The sequence below is a fragment of the Equus asinus genome, chromosome 21 (assembly GCF_041296235.1).
Source record: "Equus asinus isolate D_3611 breed Donkey chromosome 21, EquAss-T2T_v2, whole genome shotgun sequence".
Lineage (NCBI taxonomy): Eukaryota > Metazoa > Chordata > Mammalia > Perissodactyla > Equidae > Equus > Equus asinus.
The window spans coordinates 62,923,342-62,947,448 of NC_091810.1; the positions used below are offsets into that span (position 1 = coordinate 62,923,342).

The 24,107-nt window shown below is 44.1% G+C and overlaps 1 protein-coding gene across 2 annotated transcripts in view; it reads left to right on the forward strand.

The window, feature by feature from the left end:
• The window catches only part of GLB1 (galactosidase beta 1), an 89,277-nt gene extending 66,742 nt beyond the window's left edge, over nucleotides 1-22,535 (forward strand). For both annotated transcript variants that reach the window (XM_014851836.3, XM_014851837.3), the window contains exons 14-16: nucleotides 904-1,035; nucleotides 2,719-2,973; nucleotides 21,958-22,535. In XM_014851836.3, coding sequence (XP_014707322.2) covers nucleotides 904-1,035; nucleotides 2,719-2,973; nucleotides 21,958-22,212 — 642 coding nt within the window. In that variant the 3' untranslated portion in view covers nucleotides 22,213-22,535. The remainder of the gene's footprint in view (nucleotides 1-903; nucleotides 1,036-2,718; nucleotides 2,974-21,957) is intronic.
• Nucleotides 22,536-24,107: the final 1,572 nt, after the last annotated feature.

Below are 24,107 nucleotides of genomic sequence, written 5' to 3' on the forward strand. Positions count from 1 at the left end.
TTCATGAGAAATTATATTCTGAAGGATTGCTTGTGATAATTATAGCTAAAATAGACAAACAACTTTGTTTCATAACAAGGAAAGATACATTTTAGGATTTCCATTCCTCTCACTGAAACAATCATGTGAAAGAACAGGTGAAGAGATTTTCCTGACCAAGAATATGTGTTCAGAACAAAATTTAAAATTTAAAATTTAAAAATTTCCATTCCATTGTCATCAGCAGCTTTAACTGAGTGGAGCAAGTTTCTAAGACATTCTGTATCTACTGATGGCAGTTGTTTCTTGCATTCCAATTTAGGGGTTGTCTTAGTGAATTGTGGTCAGTATAACATCAATTTTTTTTAAAGTGTCACCTTTAAAAAAATAGGAATATGTTGCTGCTAAAATACCTGTTGTTTTCCCTTATTCTGTTACATAATATTCGTGGTTAATGCAGCACATCAGGTATTTTGAGGTGAGACTACTCCACCTAACTCTCTGATTTTATCTCCTTTATCTGATGTCTCGTCTCTCCATCTTGTTTTAGAGCTACTTTTTATGACTGCCTTCTGTGCTGGCAGAAGACAATGCAGTTCCTGTAATAGGAATCTCCCCTGGAATTTTTTGCCTCCATTCCTTTTCTAGTAAAAATAGATGCACAGCAGAACATTCCAGAGCAAAGGAAACCAGCCTAGACCTTTTCTTGCTCTGAGCTGTGTCTGGCGATTTTCCTGTTTAGAAAGCATTGATTGGAGGAACGTGGCCGCCTGGCCAGTGACTTGAGCAAAGAAGCCATCGAAGCATTGCCTCCCGAGTCTGGTGACACTTCACAGTGGGAAACCGAGTGCTGAATTAACTAATGAGCAACCTCTCTGCTGTCTTCTCACCTGAGTGAATTTTCATTTGGCATTGAACCCACAGGTCCCCCAGGGAATCCTTGAGCGAAATACTGTGACCACTCTGAACATAACAGGAAAAGCTGGAGCCACTCTGGACCTGCTGGTGGAGAACATGGGGCGCATAAACTATGGCACATATATCAATGATTCTAAGGTAGGACCGGCCACACTGTCAGGAGTGAGGTTCAAAGGTTGACAGGACTGTGCCTAAGCCGTCCAAGGAAGTCTTTTAAATCCATTTAAAAACTCATGTATACATTCTTTCCCTTCAGCCCTGTTAAGATAGAGGCAATGCTTAAAAGCACACACTTTGCCACATTTGATGAGTGAACCTGCCTGATTTGTTTTGCAGCCTAGAAGATGGGTTATTTTGAAGACTTGCTTTCCTCTGCAGGTGATGAGAAAGTTGCACTTTGCAAACAGAACACTTCCCTTGTGTTGAGTTCAGTCATCCTATAGAAAGAAACAGAAGGCGGAAGCCTCACCACTGGGCTTTTCTTTTGCTTAAAAAGCCCACCTAGCTCACGAAAGACACTCTCTTGCCAACAAAGCCAGCCTAGCCTTTGGTCTGTTCTGTTTCTGTGTGTGGATGATCTGTGACAAACTCTTGAATTGTAGAAAGCCTGTTCCCTTGGTGCACTGCCTCCTGCCTCTATTGGTTGCTCAGTGCCCAGGTGTCTAGTCCAAATGTGTTTTTCTGACACGTATTTGTAGAACATTATTCAGCAAACATTTGTTAAGCTCATACTCTATGTGAGATGCTCCACGAGGTACTTTGGGGATGCAGAGATGTTCAGATATAGGCTCCCCAACGAGTAGCTCACCATCTGCTGGAGGAGAAAAGGCCTGCACTGAAGGAATTATGGCACCACCTGGTCTAGGACCGGACAGGTGTCAGGCTATTTCCTGACTCTTGGTTGCAGCTCAGAAGCAAGACAATTACACTCTCAGGGAATGGCCTTGCAAGAGCCACATTTGCCTCCACTAGAGATGTCCCTGTTACAGTCCTTGTGCTCACGCTATAGTGGCCTTCCTGCTTGGCCAACACAGGCCACGCTGACCTGTGGATTGACAGAGACTCTTGTGTAGTCTCTGGGTCCCCAGTACCCAGGAGAGTGCCTGGCACACAGCTGCCCCGTTAATGTTCATTCAATTACTAAATGGGCAGTTGAGGCTTGGTATTGAGAGGTGTCCTGGGGCAAATTTGGGATCCCACTGGGAATAGAGAAGTTCTTATATGGAAGGCTGGGAAAAGGAAGCTAGATGAGTCATAAGCATAGACTTCGATGCAGTAGCCAGTGCCATGGACGCGCCAGCCCCCTGACCCCAGTGGACAGATAGAGCAACTTCAGAATACAAGCCATCATCATCATGGCACTTTCTATCCTTTTACAGATATCAAAGTATTCTTGCTTCTGGTATCTCATTTAGTCCCACAAAGGTGACTGGACTCAGGTGTGATCATCCCCGTGAGTGCTGCTGAGGAGTTCAAGGTCAGGACTTGCTCCTTGCTATATGTGAGGGTCCCTCCCTCCCATCTACAGTGGGCTGAATGTTCTTTTGCATCCCCCACACCATTAATTCTCCCATGCCTCAGATTCCATCATTCCTTCCATTCTAGTAATGTCTTTGAACCGAACACTGAAGATTGGGGATTTGGGGTCAAGAGCTCTGGCCTCAAGCTCTTTGACATACACATAGTTTGCATCTCATTTACTGTTGGCGTTTCTTATCCCAATTTGCTCTTCCCAGGAAGTCAGGGCTAGACTACAAGGACATTTGAAGCCTTTCCTCCCTTGTCCCCAACCCGAGCTCATTGTTTGTTTCTCCTTTACAGGGTCTTATTTCTAACCTGACCCTTGGTTCCAAAATCCTCACGGACTGGATGATCTTCCCACTGGACACAGAGGATGCAGTGAGCAGCCACTTGGGGGGCTGGGATGGCCATGACAGTGGCTCCCGTGATGAAGCCTGTGCCTGCAGCTCATCTAACTACACACTCCCAGCCTTTTATGTAGGGAACTTCTCCATTCCCAGTGGGATCTCAGACTTGCCCCAGGACACCTTTATCCGTTTTCCTGGATGGACCAAGGTACATGACTTCATGGAAAGTGTTTGAATTCATGTCTCAAACATTTGGTTTTCAGTGTCTGGTAAAGAATCAAAAAGAGTTGTTAATAAGATGCTGTGTGACAGTTTGGGAGTGGAGGGTTTTCTGTGTTAGTTTACCCATTCCTCAGGAATGGGGACCATGGCAGATCTTTGGGGATTCAATGACCAGGTTGAAGGTGTTCCATCTGCCCCATTTTCATTGACTGAAAACTTCCTGTAGTGAATGATGGCTTTCCTGCTTCCTCTAAGGAAAATCGTAGCCCCTTTGAATACTGATTATGAGGGGCATTTCCCCTTTCCCTGAAGAATATCTGGTCAAGGCAAAGGGGTGAATCCCTGGGAGAGCCTGTTTTTCTTTTTCCATGCCTAACTCTGTACTCCCATAACACCGCCACCTTCACACAGCCCTGTTCCCTGGGGGCATCCACCATTGTCTATATCATCCTCAGCTCTTCCTTAGTCACTCCCCTTTATTCTTGGAAGATATTAGCATGTCTTCCTTCGCTGTTATCTTCTCCACTTCAAGTCGTATTTTCATCCTAGAGGACCTTACCATGACTCAGTTATTCATTCAACAAATATTTTTCAGTGGCTACTATGTTCCTAAGCTTGGTGCCAGGCACTAAGGATATAATAGTGAATAAAACTAGATATAGTCCTTGCCTTCAGAGAACTTAAAAAGTCTAGTTGGGGAGGCAGACCTAAATCATAGAATCACCCAAACTAAATGATAAAGCTGCAGCTGCAGTGGGTGCTAAGAAGAGATAGGAGGGTTGATAATAATTGGGGCGTTTGACCTTGTGAGGGAGCTCACAGACGCCTTCCCTGTGGAAGTGATGCTTGACAGAGATATGGAGGATGAGTAGGAAGAAACAGCAAAAAGGGGAGGGGAACACGTTCCAGGCAGAGGAGATAGAATGTGTGAAGGCCGTGTGGTTAAGGGAAAATGGCCAGTGTGAGCCACTAATAAAGGACCCAAATGTACGGATCACAGAAGAAAGGGAATGTGGCTTAGAGAAGAGGCTAGAAAGTGGGTAGAGACCAGATTGGGATAGGCCTTATAGACCACATTAAAGTTTTCTTTATGTTGAGAGCCGTTGAAGTAGGAGAGTGACATGATAGATCGTGATGTGACAAGACTCTGAGCCCAGTATGCAGAATGAGTTGAGTGATGACGGTACATGTGGATTCAGGGGAACTATCTAGGAGACTCTACCATAGTCTTGTGGAGAGACTCGGATGGTGGTAGCCAAGATGGAGATGACGATAACTATTTGAGAGATGTTTGAAGTTAAATCCATAAGACATAATGATGGATTGGATATGGGATTTTAAAAAGAAGGACTTAGCCCGGATGACTCTTAGATTCTGGGCTTGCGACTGGGCAGGTGGTACCACTTACTGAAAGAAGAAATTTCAACAGAAGACTTGTGCTGGAAGAACAAGATCATGAGTTTGAATTTGGACAAATAGAGTTTGAGAGGCCTTTGAGAACATCTGAGAGAAGACACTGGAGGAGGGCTGTTGGATCTGTGGTGGGGAATTCAGAGGAGGGATCTGGGCTGGGAATATACATATAAAATAATTTCTATATGGATAGTCATTGAAAACATGGGATGGATGGGGTTGTCTAACGAGAGAGGATGCAGAAGGAAGAAAAGAGGACCGAAGGCTGATCTTTGAGAGACACGAACATGACAGAGAGTGAGGAGGAGAGACCAAGAAAGCAGAAGGAAAACCGGCATTTATGCCTCCAAGAAGGCAAGATGAAGGCAGAAGCACTTCTACCAGATTTAGCAACAAGGAGGTCACTGGGACCCTCGTAAGTGCTATGCCAGTGGAGTGAAGCATATGCAAGCCAAGTGCATCCTACTGAGGAGCGTAGGGTAAGGAAATGAACATGTGAACGTAAATATGGATACTTGAATATAAACATTCTTTTTGAGAAGTTTGACTCTGAAGGAGAAGAGGAAAAACATGTTAATAACTGTAAGAGAAGAGGGCAAAAGATGCACATGACGTGTGTTTAATAAATCCCCTTTTATTTTTTGCTTTTTAAATGTTTCTGCAAATATATTTTCATTATCATCCTGTTTGAAGTATTTTCTAATTTCCATTATTATCTCTTCTTTGACCCATAGATTATTTAGAAATGTGTTAATTCCTGTATATTTGTGGGTTATTTTTTTGAGCATATCTTAGTTTTATTGATTTCTAATTTAATTCTTCTATAAAACGTCTAGAAGACGGAGAAAAATCTTCATGACCTTGGGTTAGGCAAAGACTTTCTTAGATTTGACACCTAAAGCATGATCCTTAAAGGAAAAAAATTGATAACTTGGACTTCATCAAAATTAAAAATGTTTTCTCTTCAAAAGACATTATTAAGAAAAGGACAAGACACAGACTGGGACAAAATATTTTCAAATCATATCTAATCTAATATTGTATCTAGAATATGTAAAGAATTCTTGCAACTCAATTGTAGAAAAACAGACACAATCAAAAAATGGGCAAAGGGTTAGCATAGGCATTTCACCAAAGAAATATACAAATGGCTGATAAATACCTAAAAAGATGCTTAATGCCAAACATCATTAATCATTAAGGAAGTGCAAATCAAAACCACAATGAAATACTACTTCATACCCACTAGAATGGCTATAATAATAAAAGATGGACAATAACAAATGTTAGCAAGGATGTGGAGAAATGGGAACTCTCCTGTGTTGCCAATGCGAATGTAAAATGGTACAAACACTTTGGAACACAGTTTGGCAGTTTCTTCAAGGGTTAAACACAGAATTACCATAAGACTCATCAATTCTACTCCTAGGTATATACACAAGTGAAATGAAAACGTGTTCACACAAAGACTTATATGCAAATATTCAATCAGCATTATTCCTAATAGCCAAAAACTGGAAATAATTGAAAATGTCTGTCAATGGATGAATGGATAAATAAAATATGCTATATCCATACAATGGAATAATGTTCTACAGTAAAAAGAAACAGACTACTGATACATGCGATTATGTGGATGAATCTGAAAAACGTTATGCTCAGTAGAAGCCAGTCATATTTTATGATCCCATTTTTATGAAATGTTCAGAAAAGGCAAATCTATGGAGACAGAAAGTGGACTAATAATTGCCTAGGACTGAGGGCAGGAATGGAGAATGACTGCAACCGTTTGGAGTTTCTTTTGGATGTGATGGAAATATTCCAGAATTAAATTGTGGTGATGGTTACATAATCTTAAATTTATTGAGATTTGTTTTATGACCCAGCATATGGTATTTCTTGGTGAATATAATCCGGAATTTTAAGCTCTACTATCTTCTCTCTGTCCACATGTCTCTGTCCCCTGAATTCTCATGCCTCACAAGCATGCTCTTGGATCTTATTGATGACCTGGAACTCTCCACCATTAAGGACTCAGTTCTTCCCTGTCCAGCCTAGACATCACCACTCTCCTTTTTGAAGAGCCATCTTGCTCTTCCACTCTGTCGCTTTCATCCTTCATTTTGAGTGGGTCCACCATTGGCGTTTGCTGGTTCACCAGTAACTGAGCACAGGTGGAGGGGGCCTCTCTAGCACATTCATCAGGCCATGATCCCCTCACAGCCTCCAGCCTCCAGGGTCCCCCAACTTGCCCAGCAGTCCTTGGTCTCTCTCTTCCCCCTTCCCCAGCTGGCCTTTCTAACTTTGATCACTCTCCTTAAGCCACCTTACTCTCCCCCCACACCTTCCGCTGAGGACTCACCCTCCTTGACTGCTATCAGTGTAACTCCTTTGTTCCTCAGCTTCCTGTCAGACTTATCTCTCTACCTCCACCCTCGCTTCCTGCCCAGTGGCCTCTAGGAGGAAGTCTAAGTTATGAATCCCCTCCCCACCTTCTTCCTCCAAGCCGAGATCCTGTTCTCGTACTTTCTCCTCCTGCTTTTTGTCAGCATTTCCATCTTCTCTGCCAACTCCCATTTTGTAACCAAGTGATATCTAGGGGCCCTAGAACCTAAAAACGAAGTGAAGCCCTCCCTGGACCTTCCCACTTTAGCTAGCAAGCTTGCTCGGTTCCCTTGCTCCTTCTTTTCCTCCCCTCCTCCCTTTCCCCTTCTCCCTTTGGTGTCCTGCTGTGTCATATATTGCCTTTGTTCTTGATCTTTCTTTCCCTCACCTGCCCACCTGGTTATCACATATTCATCTGTCAAGACTGGCATTAACTCTCCTATGAAACCTTCCCAGACCCTTAGTCCAGGAAACAACTGGCCCCGTTCTCTTTCGAGGCCCCTCTCTGCCCACCTGGACTCAGTATCACAATGCTTCATCACACTTAGGTTGGCACCTCGGTTTCACCCACTGGGTCAGAAGCTTCATGAGAGGCTTTTTTTTTTTTTTTTTTTTGCTTTTTCTCTCCAAATCCCACCAGTACATAGTTGTGGGTCCTTGTAGTTGTAGCATGGGGACACCACCCCAACATGGCCTGATGAGCAGTGTCATGTCTGTGCCCAGGATCCGAACCAGCAAAACCCTGGGCCGCCGAAGCAGAGTGTGCAAACTTAATCACTCAGACGTGGGGCCAGCCTCCATGAGAGGCTTTTTTTTTTTTTTTTGAGGAAGATTAGCCCTGAGCTAACATCTGCTGCCAATCCTCTTTTTTTTTTTTTTTGCTGAGGAAGGCTGGCTCTGAGCTAACATCCATGCCCATCATCCTCTACTTTATACGTGGGATGCCTACCACAACATGGCTTGCCAAACAGTGCCATGTCCTCATCTGGGATCCGAACCAGTGAACCCTGGGCTGCCAAAACGGAACATGCACACTTAACTGCTGCACCACCCAGCCGGCCCTGAGAGGCATTTTTAAAAAGTGCCCAGCTTATTCACTGTCCTGCCCTCCTCCTGGGCCTGGTTGCTCTGTAAATGCTTTCAAGTGAACAGGTGCACAAATGCCTGTGTTGCTGAGCCCCTGAGAAGAAAGCCAACGAGAGGAGTGTGGGCCCTCAGGCAGTCCTGCTGGTGAGAAGCAGCTTTGCTGAGTTCTGTGGATACAGGGCCAGGGCAGATGAGAAGACCCAGACGCTAATCATTGCTCACCAAGAGGTGTCAGTTTAGTGTTTTAAGAGAAAGAACTTGCAGGAGATGCAAAGCAGAAAGAGAACAGATCTGCTACAGGAACTGTGAGAAGAGCTGGCTCAGATGGAGCTTGAAACAAACCTGGAGGACGGATGGCCCTTCATCAGACTCAGAGGAAGTTTTGCCAGGGAGGGAGTTTCAGATGGGAGAATAATAGAAACAAAGGTGCAGAAATGGAAAAGCATGGCACACTTTTGGAGGTCAGAGGGGGTTCACCCAGGCCACGTCATAAAGGTGTCATACCCAAGAGCTGACCCAGGAATTCTGCTCAACACAGAAAGACGCTATCACTATAATCATGAAAAGATACATATGTGGTAGGATGTTGTGTCATTATCTCCAGTTTGCTGATGAGCAGATAGAGGATCAGAGAACTAAGTAACTTGTATGAGTACAGAAGTAGGTAATGGAACAACTCCCTGAGCCCCAGGTCTGTCTGACTTGAAGGCCCAGGTGAAACGGCCTCAAAGATGAAGGAGGAGCTTGTGCTAATTATCTAAGCAGGGGCCCTTTGCTTATTCCACCAGTCTGATGAATATTCTGCACCTTCATGCTTGAAAAGTCTATAAACACAATATCTGTGACTGTGTCAGAGGGTTCGACCCCTAAAAGCCCATCTAATCCATATGTCCGCTCAAAAACTAGTACACAAATGTTCATAGCAGCATTATCCCAAATTGCTGAAAGGTGGAAAAACCCAGTGTCCATCAATGGATGAATGAATAAACAGAATGTGGTACATCCACGTAACAGAATACTGTTGGGCAATAAAAAGAAAGGAAGTCCTGATGCACGTTACAACATGGGTGAACCTTGAAAACATGCTAAATGAAAGAAGCCAGTCAGAAGCCATACATACTATATGATTCCCTTTATGTGACATGCCCAGAATCGGGATCTCTGTAGAGACAGGAAGATTAGTGGTTGTCTAGAGCAGGGAAAGCGGGGGTTGCAGGGGAATGGGGAGTGAATGCTCAATCGTTCAGCGGTCCTTTGTGGGGGGATGAAAATGTTCTAAAGTTGACTGTGGTGATGGCTGCACAGCTCTGTAGTGTGCTAAAAACCACTGAAGTGTACACTTTAAATGAGTGAATTGTGTGGTATGGGAATTATATCTCAATAAACCTTTACACACACACACGGGCCCATCCATGGGATTTGTGGACCTGGGTTGCATAAGTCTAAAGGTCAGAGGACATGCATCATACATAAAACAGCATGCATGGTTTCCATTATTTTCTGGCACGTGGTGTCCCCTGTTGTTGAGGATAGTCCTGGCCCGGCTCCTGAGGTTCTGAACGATCAGTAGACTCAGAACAGACAGATCCCCCTCCCTCACAGCGTGCTGAATTATGACTTTGGGAGAATGAGCACTCTGGCAGATGGACCAAATGGTACCTGAAGCCCCAGTCATTTCTAAGACTCTGCCTCCTTCATCCTCCTCCATCAGGGAGGGCCTGTCGAGGCCACTGTCCCCAGCCTCTTGGCTTCTTTTATTGACTTGCTGTAAAGAAACTACCTTGATTTAGTGAATGAAGTCACTGATAAGGGTGATTCACAAGATTTAAAAAAATCACTTCTCGTTAGTCTGGACTTGAGTCGGATGTGGCTTTCTGGTTAAACGCCAGAAAGTCAACTGGGATTTCAGTGGGAAGCGATCAGGCATGTTTTGCTCTGTCTAAGAGACACAGGCCAGGGTTCTGTGTGCACAGAACTCTTGTCTGACTGCAAACTCCCCCAGACAGGCAGTGTTGTTCACTGCTTCGGCTGTGTCGTATGTGCCATCCTAAGATGTCGTGTTCTGACAGTGCAGTGACGGTTGTGCTGTTTATCTGTCCTTCAGATGGGTGTGGATAAGGCTCATGAACCTCCCCTGCAGCCTTCCTGCGTTTTTTTAGTCTCTTGTGGTAGGTTTGGGTGCATAACGAGCATGGTGGTGAGAGGGATGGGATAATGGCCTACTTTTCCTCAACAAAAATTATGCTTTGAGAAGCTGAGAATCAAATTAGAATACTGACTAAAGGCAATTTTATTTTTTAAAGGCAAACATTCTTTCAAGAGGTAAAAGAAAAATCATGAAATAAAAGAATTTATAACAAAGGGCTGACAAAAATTCCTTTATTTTAAAATTATTTTTGCATTTTGCTTTTGACATTTCCAACCTTGTAATCATTTGATCTTTCTGGTGACCAGTCCTGTCTTGAGGCCCCCACCCAGCAACCTCTGGAGTCGGGGGCGGGGGGGGCCGGGGGGGCTAGAGATTGAGCTCTACAAAAACTCTTGAACAATCAGATCAGAGGATTTCTGAGTTGGTGACCACATCCATGCGCTAGGAGGTGCATCTGGAGAGGGCTGGAAGCTCACATCCCACTTTCCATACCTTGCCCTATGCATCGCTTCCATCTGGCCATTCCTGAGTTGCATCCTTTATAATAAACCCATAAATGTAGGTACAAGGTTTTCCTGAGTTCTCTGAGCCATTCTAGCAAACTATTGAACCTGAAGAGGGGGTCAGTCAGAAATACAGGTGGCCCAGGACTTGCAACTGGTGTCTGAAGTGGGGGCAATCTTGTAGGACTGAGCCGTTTAACTTGTGGGATCTGACACTAACTCTGGGTAGATGGTGTCAGAATCTAATTAGATTGTTAGACACCCAGTTGGTGTCCAGAGAATTGGGGAATTGGTCAGTGTCAAAGAAGATATCTCAGAAAGAATGAGGAGGGAAGTGGTAGAAAATGCAGTTGGAAAGGTGGTTTCATGGCTTCATGTACCAAGGAGTTTGGATATTACCTTGATAACTTTGTAGAACTAGGGGCGGTTTTAAGCTTCAAAGTGATATGAGCAGATATGGCAATAGTGTGTAGCATGTACCAGAGAGGGGAAGTACTTGGTGACTGACTTTTGAGCACATGAACATGATAGACAAGGACACTGCTAGTGGGGAAACATCACAATTAAACACTATCATTTCAGATAGTGATAACAATTAGGAAGAAAATAAAGGTAATGATGCAACGTAAAGTAAGATGTGGGGGTGAAGATGTTGCTATTTTAATGGTGTATTAGTTATCTATTACTATGTAACAAATTACTGTAAAATTTAGTGGCTTAAAACAGCAATAAACATTTATTTATTATCCTCACAATTTCTCTGCGTCAGGAATTTGGGACTGGCGTGGCTGGGCAATTCTGGTCAGGGTCTCCCATGAGCTTATGGTCAAGCTGTCAGCTGAGGCTGCATCATCTGAAGGCTTGGCTGGGGCTGGAGCATCCACTTCAGTGGTGGCTTACTCACATGGTTGGCACATTGGTGCTGGCCTCAGTTCTTCCCCACACAGTTGAGCATCCTCATGACGTGATGACTGGCTTTCCCTAGAGTGAGCAAGCCAGGAAAGAAAGAGCCAGGCAAAAACTATCCTTTGTTATAACCTAGCCTTGGAAGTCACATAGCATCACTTTTGCCACATTCTCTTTGTTAAAAGAGAGTCATTGAGTCCAGTCCCTGTTCTTGGGATGGGAATTAGTTTCTACCCATTGAAGCAAAAAATGTTGGAGAATTTATGGCCGTATTTTAAAACCATCAAATACAGAATAGTCAAGGATGCTTCTAGGAGGAGGTTACCATTGAGTGAGACTGAGTCATCCATGTAAAAAGCCAGAGGAAGAACATTCCAGAACTAGAGAACAGTGAGTGCAAAGGCCTGAAGCAAGAAAGATCCCGTGAGCAAGGGGAAGAGTGTGGGAGATGAGGAGCTGGCAAGTGGGGGAGGGTCAAGTCAGATGGTGACAGTGAGGAATTTGGCTTCTCTTTGCTCCAGTGGAGGGTGTTAAGCAGAGAGTAAAATGACTGATTTACATTTAAAAGATCACTTCTCAGTGGGGAATGGATTATATAGCAGGTGAGACGAGAATCAGGGACTCCTGATAAGAGGCTGTTATAGAAATCTTGTAAGAAATTGTGGACTTAGGTGGATAGAGAGAAGTGCAAAATTTGTCTAGAAGTGCAAGATTTGCTGAAAGATTGGGTGTGATGTTTAAGAAAAAGAGTCAATGCATACAAATATGGAATCATTATGTTGTACACCTGAAACTAATATAATATTGTTATTTGTACCTCAATAAAAATGTAAACAAAAAAAAAAAAAAGAAAAGAGTCAAGGAGGCCTCCAGAGTCTGGCGCCTCCACAACTGGAGGGATGGAGTTGTCAGTTTCTAAGGTGGGGAAGACTGGAGGAGCGCAGGTTGGGGGCAGAAGCTCTATTTTGGATGTGTTCAGTCTCAAGTACTTACTAATCCTCCAAGTCTTGGCCATCTGCTCTTGGCCATCAAAGAGGTGGCCATAAGGTCTGGAAACATAGAGATGACATTATTTCATTGTATTGAATGCAGCTTTATTTTTTTGGTATGTTTTAGATTTTATGGCCATCCTGTAGAAGGCCTGTCAGTCTTGAATCTGTCCATGTAAGTCTGTACAAATCGGGAGGTGGGTTACAATACAATGTAAATTAAAGGTATGTATTCAGTGCTTGTTAAGGGAATGCAGAGGTGAGGTTCCTGTCCCAGGTTTGGAGCTGTTAGGCAAAGGACCCAACCAGTAGAACCAACACAAGAGTGGAGGGCGATGAGTAGGAACTGCTCTTCTGCTCCCACACTCCTCTGAAGCTGTTCTGGCCAAGGCCACCAGCACCTACATGGTGATGTGTCCCCCAGACATTTCTTAGGCCTTGTCTTACTTGACCTCTAGGCAAGTAACATCTGACACAGTAACCACTCCCTTTGAAACCCTTCTCCTGACTTCTGTGACCAAATTTCTCCTGGTTTTCCTTCCCCTTCTTTGTTCTTTCTCAGGCTTCTCTCTCAGCTTCTGTGTTGCCATCCTCAGGACTCATTTCTGGACCCTCCTCTTACACTTTCAGGGGCTGTCATCCTCACAGGTGTTCTGGTAACACGTAAATTTCCAGCTCCAACTCAGCATTTTTGAGGATCCAGAGCACCACATCCAAATGCCCCTGTGGGCCCGCCATTGGGGATTTTGTAGGTACCTTTGACCTGATACTTGTAAAACAGAACTCTTCCTCCTCATGACCCCTGAAATCTGCTCATCTGCTGGAGAAGCGGTCCAGGGAGAAAGAATGAAGCTGGGACTTTAGTGTAGCAGTGGGGATGGAGGAGAGGGTCCCACTGTGGGAAATACTGATACTAGCAGCCACATTTATTGAGAGCTTATTGCATGGCCATCACTTGGCTGAGTGCTCCTGTGTCCTCTCACTTAGTCATTTGCCACAACCCTAAGAGAGGCACAAACACAACTGAGGGAGCCCTGACAGGATTTAGTGACTGATTAGTGAAAGAAGAACCGACTAGTAGAGTAGGACTCTACTATTTTTAAATTGGGTTTATAAACATCATTTACTTTACTAAAAAGTAGTGTGCTAATGCACCTTGATGCGTATTAGTTAGCTTTTGCTGTGTAATAAACCATCCAAAACTTAGTGGTTTAAAACAACCACCGTTATTCAGCTTGTCGTTCTGAGTGTTGGCAGACTGGGTGGTTCTTCTGCTGGTCTCAGCTGGGCATGCCCTTCTGCTCTGGGTGTTGGCTGACTTTTCTGCGGAGGCGACAAAAGAGACTGGGCCATGTCTCTTTCATCCTCCAGCAAGCTAGCCCAGGCCTGTTACCCTGACGACTGGCAGGATTCAAAGAAAGAATGCAAATGTGTGAGGCTTCTTCAGGCCCAAGACAGAATTCACATGTCACTTCTTCCACGTTCTTTGGCCAAAACAAGTCACTAGACCAGTCAGATTCAAGGGATAAAGAAACAGATTCTGCCTCTTGATAGGGGAAGCTGCAAATAATTGAGGCCATTTCTGCAGTCTGCCACAGGTCTTAGCTCTGACTCTACTTTCATTCTGAAATTTTTTTAATTTATTTTTCTTATTGAAGTAACATTGGTTTATAACTTTATATAAGTTTCATGATATATCAACTTCTATATAGACTATGTCATGTTCACCACCAAAAGTCTAATTGCCATCTGTCACTCTACGAATGTGCCTCTTTACCCATTTCGCTATCTCCCTCCCCACCCCCACCACCTCCAGTAGCCACTAATCTGTTCTCTGTGTCTATGTGTTTGGTGGTTGTTGTTGTTTTTATCTTCTGCATATGAGTGAAATCATATGGTATTTGGCTTTCTCCATCCAACTTATTTTGCTTAGCATAATACCCTCAAGGTTCATTCATGTTGTCACAAATGGCAAGATTTTCATCTTTTTTACGGCTAATATTCCATTGTGTATATACACCACATCTCCTTTATCCATTCATCCCTTGATGGGCACCTAGGTTGCTTCCAAGTCTTGGCTATTGTGAATAACACTGCAATGAACATAGGGGTGCAGATATTTTTTTGCCTTCATGTTTTCATGTTCTTTGGATAAATACCCAGAAGTGGAATAGCTGGATCATATGGTAGTTTTATTTTTAATTTTGTGAGAAATCTCCATACTGTTTTCCATAGTGACTGCACCAGTTTACATTCCCAGCAGCAGTGTATGCGAGTTCCCTTTTCTCCACATCTTCTCCAACATTCGTTATTTGTTGCTTTTTTAATAATAGCCATTCTGACAGGCATGAGGTGATATCTCATTGTGGTTTTGATTTGCATTTCCCTGATAATTAGTGATGTTGAACATCTTTTCATGTGCCTGTTGGCCATCTGTATATCTTCTTTAGAAAAATGTCTATTCAGATCCTCTGCCCGTTTTTTGATCAGGTTGTTTGTTTTGTTTTGTTGTTGTTGAGTTGTATGGGTTTTTTATATATTTTGGATAATAACCCCGTATCGGATATACGATTTGCAAATATCCTCTCCCAGTTGGTAGGTTGTCTTTTGTTTTGTTGATAGTTTCTTTTGCCATGGAGAAGCTTTTTAGTTTTAGATAGTCCCATTTATTTTTCCCTTTGTTTCCCTTGCCTGAGGAGACATGATATTCAAAAAGATACTGGTAATGGGGCTGGCCCCATGGCCGAGTGATTAAGTTTGCACGCTCTGCTTTGGCGACCCAGGGTTTCACCAGTTCAAATCCTGGGCACGGACATGGCACTGCTCATCAGGCCATGCTGAGGTGGTGTCCCACGTAGCACAACCAGAGGCACTCACAACTAGAATACACAACTATGTACTGGGGGGCTTCGGGGAGAAGAAGAAAAATATATATTTTTTTAATTTAAAAAACTTTTTAAAAGATACTGATAAGATTAATGTCAAAGAATGTACTCCTGTTCTTTTCTTTTAGGACTTTTATGGTTTCAGGCCTTACATTCAAGTCTTTAATCCATTTTGAGTTAATTTTTGCATATGGTATAAGATAGTGGTCTACTTTCATTCTTTTGTATTTGGCTGTCCAGTTTTCCTAACACTATTTATTGAAAAGACTTTCCTTTATTTATTGTATGTTCTTGGCTCCTTTGTCAAAAAAATTAGCTGTCCATAAATGTGTGGGTTTATTTCTGGGCTCTCAATTCTGTTCCATTTCTGTGTGTGACTGTTTTTCTGCCAGTACCATGCTGTTTTGATTACTGTAGCTTTGTGATATACTTTGAAATCAGGGAGTGTCATGCCTCCAGCTTTGTTCTTTTTCCTCAGGATTGCTTTGGCTCATTCTGAATTTGATGTGCTTTTTAAATTTTTTTGCCTGATTTGTAGTTGTTCTTACCCCCTACAAAATCTGCTGTTTCCATCTAGTTCATTATTTCTAGTCACCAGTCCTGTGAACTTGGAAACTAGATAATCAGACTTCTTTCTTTGTAAAAATGTATATTAATTTAGTAATAAAACTTGTGTCTATGAAAATAATCCATAATCAATCTATAAATCAAAATTGGGGCAAGTTTATTATGAGCCAGGTTTGAGGACTATAGCCCAGGGCCTTCCTTCCTCAAGGAAGGAAGGGCACCAAAGAAGTGGGGTGTACAGAGTGCTTTATACCGTTTTGAAACAAAGAGCATACATCACATATGACAGGAATATCTCTTTTACTGCTGTCATGAGATGCTTAGCTGGCACAGCAGGTCGGTGGTCCGCAGGTGAGTGGTCACAAGGTGAGCGCAGCAGGTCGATAATTAATCCTTAGTTTTTAGGAAGAGATGCTTATCCTTAAAGGAATGCTGATATGGGTGGAAGATACAACCTTATCTTTAAGGGTATCATTCTTGTCTTTGGGACATCATAAATGTTTAAAGCAGATGTACAGTGCATGCTCAACAGGCCATGACAGGCCCTTTTGGAAAAACAAGGTCAGGACAAATGAGTTTTAAACCACATGGCTTCCTTGTATGCTCCAATATATCCTGTTGCTTTTCGTTTATTTATCACTTTGGAAAATTGTGTGTCAACAGGAGTAATGAAACGAGAGGAGGAAGTGATTGATCTTTTATGTTAATATTTTGTGCTTTGATGGCCTCAATTCTGTTTGTCCTCTCCTAAAATACAGAGGAACCGTAAAGTTGTTTACCTTTATTACTCTAAGACCAAGGAGGAGGCAAAGGGGTATGATTGGCAGCAGCTGCAGACCCCTTTGGCTCTGCAGGAAGGGGAGAATTCATGTTCTCCTGTGCACTTTAGTGACGTCTATTTAACATCTTATTTCTAAGCAAGCCCCTTACTATTTTACCTTTATTATTCTTATTATTATCCTCTTTTTCTTTTCTTTCTCCCAAGTTAACGTTACAAATACTCATGAATCGCGTGTGGTGAGAGCCATTTAACCTGGAGAAATGGACCTGTGTCTTTTCCATTTTAAGTCCTGCAGGTGTCTAAATATCTTCTTTCAGAGTGTAACAAAGGCAATATTCCACCTGGGTTTATTGTTTTCAAAGGAACTTCCAACCAAATTTTAAAAGTTTCAAAGTATGACTTAGTACAGCATCGAAACTTTCGCTTTAACTTCTTATGAGAAGATTTCATTATCTGGAGAATCTAAAACAGACAGACAGACGTCTGTCTCAGTAATGAAGAAGTGGGTCAGGCATTTCCAGGAACCTAACATTTATTGGAACTGTTAGCACTTTGGTGATAACGGCAGAGCAAGGAGTCTACCAGGGGTCAAGCCAGGGTCAGAGAAAGTCAGATTTTGTTATGGAACCGTTTCAGCTGGGACAGTGCTGGGAAGCCCCAGAACGTCCTGGGCTCACTCTACAAATTCTTGGCCCCGCTGGGCTCAGTGCATTAATGAAGAGTATGTCTGCTTTTAGATCACATTCACAACATGTGCATACCCCAGCTTCCACTAATCATTGCAGCGTAACCTTCTAAAGAGAAACAAAAATCAGAGTGTATATACTTTTTAAAAATGGAATTTTTTAAAGTTCAACTCTTTTAAAGTAATTTTTATAGCATTTTCAAAAATCTCTTTCTTATTACTTTATTTTTGATTGAAGAAGGGAATGCAAACATTTCATTTTTCTTCCTGTGAACAGTATTCTCTAAAACTCTTAAGCCAGGGGCAGAGGAGCATGAAGTATTCTTTCAGAGGGCTTCGAGTCACCTCTTCAGTGAATTTTTTCTCAGGCAGAATTATCAACCAGTATTATCTAATGAGGGCTGCTAGGTATATACTGAATATCACTCTGCTGAATGCTGAGAATGTCGCCTTGAACAAGATGGACAAAGCCTTTCCCTCCATAGAGTCTATGCTGGGAATAGCTATAAACCAGTAACCAAACAAATGATATGAAGTTCAAACAATGATAATAACTAGAAGAAAAAGAAGAGATGAAAGGGACAGTAAGTGACTTGGAATGGAAGGCCCAGTGTTAGAAGGTGACCTTGCCCCTTCTCTCTGAGGAGGTGATGATGGAGTTGAGACCCCAGTGATCAGAAAGCTTTAGGCCTGGGGGAGCAATCTTTCAGGCCTGGGGAATGGTTAATGTGCAGGGGAGACAAGCTTGGTGTGTTAAAGTAATGCGAAAAAGTTCAGTGGGGAGCTCAGTGAGCAAGGGGGAGAGGGGCGGAGGCAGGGCAGAGAGGAAGAAGGCCTGGATCTGTGGCCCGGGGAAGGCGGTTAGAAGCAGGAGGCGTAAAAATCATCTGATTTTCGTTTTGCTGCTGCTGGAGCCTGGGTCCTGGAGTTAACAGAGGAAGTCAGGAGACCTGCGAGGAGGCCGCAGTGGTCTAAGACAGCACTGATTATGACTTAATTTAGAAGACTGGGGTCTGGGCCTGTGGCCGAGTGGTTGAGTTCATGTGCTGTAGTTTGGCGGCCCAGGGTTTTGTCAGTTTGGATCCTGGGCATGGACCTAGCACTGCTCATCAAGCCATGCTGAGGCAGCATCCTACATGCCACAACTAGAAGGACCTACAGCTATAATATACAACTATGTACTGGGGGGCTTTGGGAGAAGAAAAAAGAAAAAAAAAGATTGGCAACAGATGTTAGCTTGGGGTCAATCCTAAAAAAAAGAAGACTGGCTGTGACAGTGGAGAGAAGCAGAGAGATTGTGCTCTGATGATGAAATTACATTTCACCAGCCTCAACTATGTTGTCCAGTATGACAGCCACTAGCCACATGTGGCTATTTACACTTAATTTAAATTAATTGAAAGTAAAAATTCAGGGACTGGCCCCATGGCCTAGTGGTTAAGTTTGGCACATTCCGCTTCGGTGGTCTGGGTTCGGTTTACAGGCACAGACCTACATCAGTCATCAGTGGCCACACTGTGGCAGCAACCCACATGCAAAATAGAGGAAGACTGGCACAGGTGTTAGCTCAGGGCAAATCTTCCTCAAGCAAAAAAGAGGAAGCTTGGTGATGGGTGTTAGCTTAGGGCGAATCTTCCTCAGCAAAAAAAAAAAAAAAAAAAAGTGAAAATTCAATTCCTCCTTCACACTAGCCACTTTTCAAGTGTTCAATAGCCATATGTGGCTAGTGGCTATTCTATTGTGCAGTGCAGAACATTCTGTCATTGCAGAAAGTTCTGTTGGACAGCATTGCCTCAGAGCTATGTGCCTGTATGACCTGTTCTTTCCAAATTCTTCACTCCTCTCTCTTGGAAGGACAACCCATCCACCGTAAACTTCATTTAATGCCCATTCTGTTAGGAGCTGTGAGTGGAGGGAAATTTTGTCCTGAAGAAATTCGTAGCTTTGGAGAATTAACCAAAGCCAAAGAAGACATTAACCCTGAGTTTGGGGAAAGTTAGAATGTGCAAGGCATGCTACCCACAAACTGGAGAGTCATTTGGGTGAGCCAGGAGGCAGAGTTCATATGGGAGCTGAAGGCTCAAAATGGGCCACAGGTGATAATTTGGGGGAGGAAAGAATAACTAGAACAGATCATGCAGTGTCCAGAATTAAAGAAGTGACTAGGAGAAAAATAATACCAACTTTGATCAGCAACTAGGAGCGACAGTTGGGGGTTGTCTCCATCAGTCACAGTGCAGACTGGGAAGTGGAGCCATTGTGAGTATTCATTGGTGAGAGTTAGACCTTGCACAAATGTGGGAGGAGCTGGGAAAGTGGAAGTTGGAAGAGGGGTCAGAGATCAAAGGCAGGAACACTACTCGGCCCTCCCAAGCTGGTCAAGTCAGGAATCTCAGCAAGTCCAGCCGCCCACGTCGTGCTCTGGGGAGCTGACAGGGAGGTCTTTGGGACTTGTGAGGCTACGGCACTGTTGCTCAGCAGGCAGCGTTTAGGAAGACCAACTAGACATGGAATAGAGGACACCAAGGGCGAGCTGAACTCACAGGCGCCCCTGGTTATATCAGTCCCGCGTTTAACCAAGATAACCCCCCAAGGGCAATGGCTGCTGCTTCCCTTCCACCTTACTAATCTCAAGCAAGGTCCTCTTTTGGCCAACTCTAACCCAAAACCCTCTGGCAAAGGGGATTCAGGGAAACAGTTCCAGGTGGACATGCTTGATTCCTCACAATGCATGTGAGGGACCGTCCCTTGGATACTTAGGAAATGGAATTTTAGGGGTGAGAAGGGACCAAACCTCTATGTCACTCACCTCGCCATTTGGTCAGGAGTTGGCTTGACCTTGGTTGGGACCCAGTGTGCAGCCCGTGTCGCACAGGCGTTCTCATGTGCTGCTCACAGAACCCTATTCCTCACCCACCTTTGCACCATCTTCCCCCTTGACTGCAGGAAGTCAAGCGCTGCCGTTCTCTATTACTGTGAAAACAAGGCACTGGCAGATCTTAAACTGATAAAAACCTGGTAAAGCTGTCATTGTATATACCTTTAGGATGGATCGAGATAGCATATCCCGTGGTAAAAACAAGAGTAAAATCGTTCTGAGAACTGTGAAACTGTCAACCTTTTTCTAAATGACTTAATCCAACAGGCAGGTGTCGTTTAATCACTGGCCTCCTTTTGTGGGCATGAGAATGCCACGATCTTTTTATTTTAGGAGTGTGAGGAGTGCTACCACTCACAGAGCACCTCCCCATGGCCAGGCACTATGCTGACCACGAGATCTGCATGCACTGCTTCCTTCTGTCGTCACTGTCCCCTGTTACCGGTGGGAATTGGGACCTGCCCAAGATCAGGCAGCCAGTAAGTGGCAGGACGAAGATTTGAACTCAGGGAGGGAATTCAGAGGGAGCTGGAATAAAGCGGACACGTGGAGGCTGGGAAATACCCAGAGGTAGGCAACTAAGTAGCTCTAGGATAAGCGACTGCAGCTGTGTCATGGAGCGTGCTGGCACTCAGGGCTGGCCAGGTGGTGGCCATCCTGGGCCTCCACCAGGTTCCCCCAGTTATGTTTCAGCCACTGTGAGTAGCAGTTTCTTTCCTTCTTCCTCCCTCCCTTCCTTCTTGCTTGATTCCTTCCTTCTATCCTCTCCTACATTTTCTCTTTCTCTCTCGTGTGTGTGTATGATTTCCCTCCTTCACCCTCTTTCTTTCTTAGTAATGGAATGTTCCATCTGTTCAGCCAACTGTTAAGTCTTACCCCATGAGCAAATCCTAGGACATGCAGGAAGGCTGTGCAGACACACCCAGACATGGGCCCTGTTCTCTAGGGGCTTCTCCTCCACTCTCAGTTTTGTAGGGAAGAAACTTGTCCTACTCTCAGAAAGTGTCTTTGCAGCTTGTAGGGCCAGCTCTGCTCCTTGAGGCAAGTGTGGAGTCCCCATCCTCACTCTGATGCTGCTGTGAAAACCGTTAAAACACAGCAGTAACAGACACCCAACTGAGTGGGCCCGTCTCTCCCTCCCCTAACCCCCACATGCTACTTGAGAGATTGTTTGGGGATGGCTCCTGGGACCTGTGTGCACGCGGGCTGCAGGCCTGTGTTCGTCCTGTGCACGCAGACAGCGTGGTCAAGACCCTCTAGGAGGGGACAGCAAAGAAGGAAAGCTCATCTTCCTGAGGAGGCAGCTCGGCAATTCTCCTCTGTGTCCAGAGGAGTCAGGGAGAAGCTGGTATATGGAGACAAGCAGTCCCCTGGGGCCCAGGACGAAATTCAGAAACTTGGTGAAACTGCCACAGTGCTGTCCAGTACTGACATGTGTGCCTGCTAAAGCCCGTCAGAGGGACTAAACATGTATTTTCCTGAATCAGGAGTGGGTATCCAGGGCAACTTTTTGTTATTTCTCCCACCCAGCCCTTGCCCAACTTGGCCAGTCATCTCAACAGGATGCTGGAACCAAGACTGGTGTGGGCCTGCTTCTCAGGTCTTGTGTGTGGTGGGAGAGCACCTTGATGGGGGCATGTCCCGCCTCCACCAGTGCTGACCTGTGTGCATCAAGGCTGTCTCGCTCGTCGGGGTTGTCAGTGCAGCTGGGGTTGATGGTTTTCTCGTTCTCTTTCTCTCCAGGGGCAGGTGTGGATTAATGGCTTTAACCTTGGACGCTATTGGCCAGCACGGGGTCCCCAGATGACCTTGTTTGTGCCACAGCACATCCTGATGACATCGGCCCCAAACTCAGTCATCGTACTGGAACTGGAGCACGCACCCTGCAGTGACAATAACCTAGAACTGTGCGCTGTGGAGTTCGTGGACAGGCCGGATATCGGTGCGTCTCAAACCCAAAGTCGTCTCCCTCCACACCTGTCTATTCAGGGCTTATGACTAGATGGTACAAGATGACTAAAGGCTGAACCCTTTGGGGTTCTAGCCTTGCACATACCTCATATATCCCCCTGGTAATGCCAACATTCACTGAAGAGTCTGATGGGAAAATAAATTCAGTATGTGTGTTTTCGCCTGAGTTCCCCTGCAGCCTTGCAGTGCCTGACCCGCCACCATCAGGGGCCACCATGGATGTGTGATGGGAGGTAGCCCAGGAATGCACTGACGTGTCTGCAGAGCTGGGTGGAAGCTTTCAAGGTGTTTCTGATTTTTACTTTGCAAGAATCTTGTCTCTTTAGTCAATAAAATTTGTACTCAAATGATGTTACTGTTTTTAATGTGAAGCCGGTATTAAATTATATGTTCTGATTTAAATCATAACTAGACTTGAGTGGGCTGAGTAAGCCACTTCACTAACTTGAGGTTCAAAGGAATGGAAAAGAGCCTTGGTTTGATCTAGTGGACTACTGCTTTTCTGATTCTTATTTGACTTCCTTTTGAATTTCTGTATTTACTAGGTAGCCCATAAGTGCAACTCAAAACGATTATGCAAACGATCTAAATGATCAACAGTTGGAGGGTGTACATGGTGTGGTTCATCTGTACTCTGTAGCCACTGAAATGGTAATGTAGATCTGTATTTATTTATATGAAAACACTTTCATGGTGTGTTGTGTGGAAAAAGCAGATTACCTTAAGTTTGATCCCATTTTGTGTTTAGCCATAAAAACTGCACACGTCCACACACTCAACACAGGCCTGCACACACGTCAGTAGACACATACACGTGAGTGCACGTTCTGTGCACGTACATGGATATACGGGGACATGGCATTGCGTAGTATGCATGTCCTGTCCAGAGCAGCAGCTCTCATTTGTTGAGCCCTTGGTCTATACCATACCCAGTTCTAAGCATATTATATATTTAATTCACTCACCCCTCACAAGAACCCTGAGGAATGTTCTATCATCTTTTCCGATTTTCCTGGTCACACAGCCATAGGTGGTAGAGACAGAGTTTGAACCCACGTAGTCTGGCTCTAACGTCCAGTGACACATCACATACATAGTATATCAACATGTGCTTCTATTCGCCTAGGAAAAGACTGGGACAACAGAAACAAGAAATGTTAACATGATCCTATCTGGGTGGAAAGTGTTTGAGAGTTACCTTCTCTTTTTTGTTTATCTGTGCTTTAAATTCTTTACAGAGAAGATGCAAGTTTTTTTAAAGGAGGAAGAAAGGAAAGATTTTTGGTGCTAATCTACAACATGTTTTCGTGGGAGTGTATTTTTCCTTGTCTCCTTGACATCGGTAATGAATATCTGGGATTCAACAGGGAGTTTTCAACTCTGGTTGAGCCAACTGCAAGAGGCATATGTGAGTTGACACAAACTGAGACTAGAAGTTTATTTAGGACTGTTTTCCATACATCTTTTTCTAGATGTTCTGCCTCGTTTGACGTTTGGGCATACCATAGGGTGAAGGAGATGCTACATGGACCCACGACCTTGTTTCATGACTCTTCGTTCTACTACTAAGTTACTGAAAACTTTTAAAATACTACTCAAGAACTGGGCCAGTGATAAGCTTTGGAAAGACATGTGAGGTGATTCTTTTTAAAGCATTATGTACATTGGTAAACGGCACCACCCCTATATCAGAGACCAGCATGGAGTCTCCAGAAGGCTCAGGCAGTGAAGTGGGATCGCCTCGTCACAGTGTACACTTCCCTTCGATTCTCTCATAGGATCTTCAGAACCACCCTCTAAGGCAGGCAGCGCTAAGCCCATTTTACAGATGAAAACATTTAAAGCTTCAGGGAGAGGTGGAGCTGGGTTCCAATCTGGGCTCTCTCCATCCAAAGGCAGAGTGTTGTGTCTTGTCAGTTTGA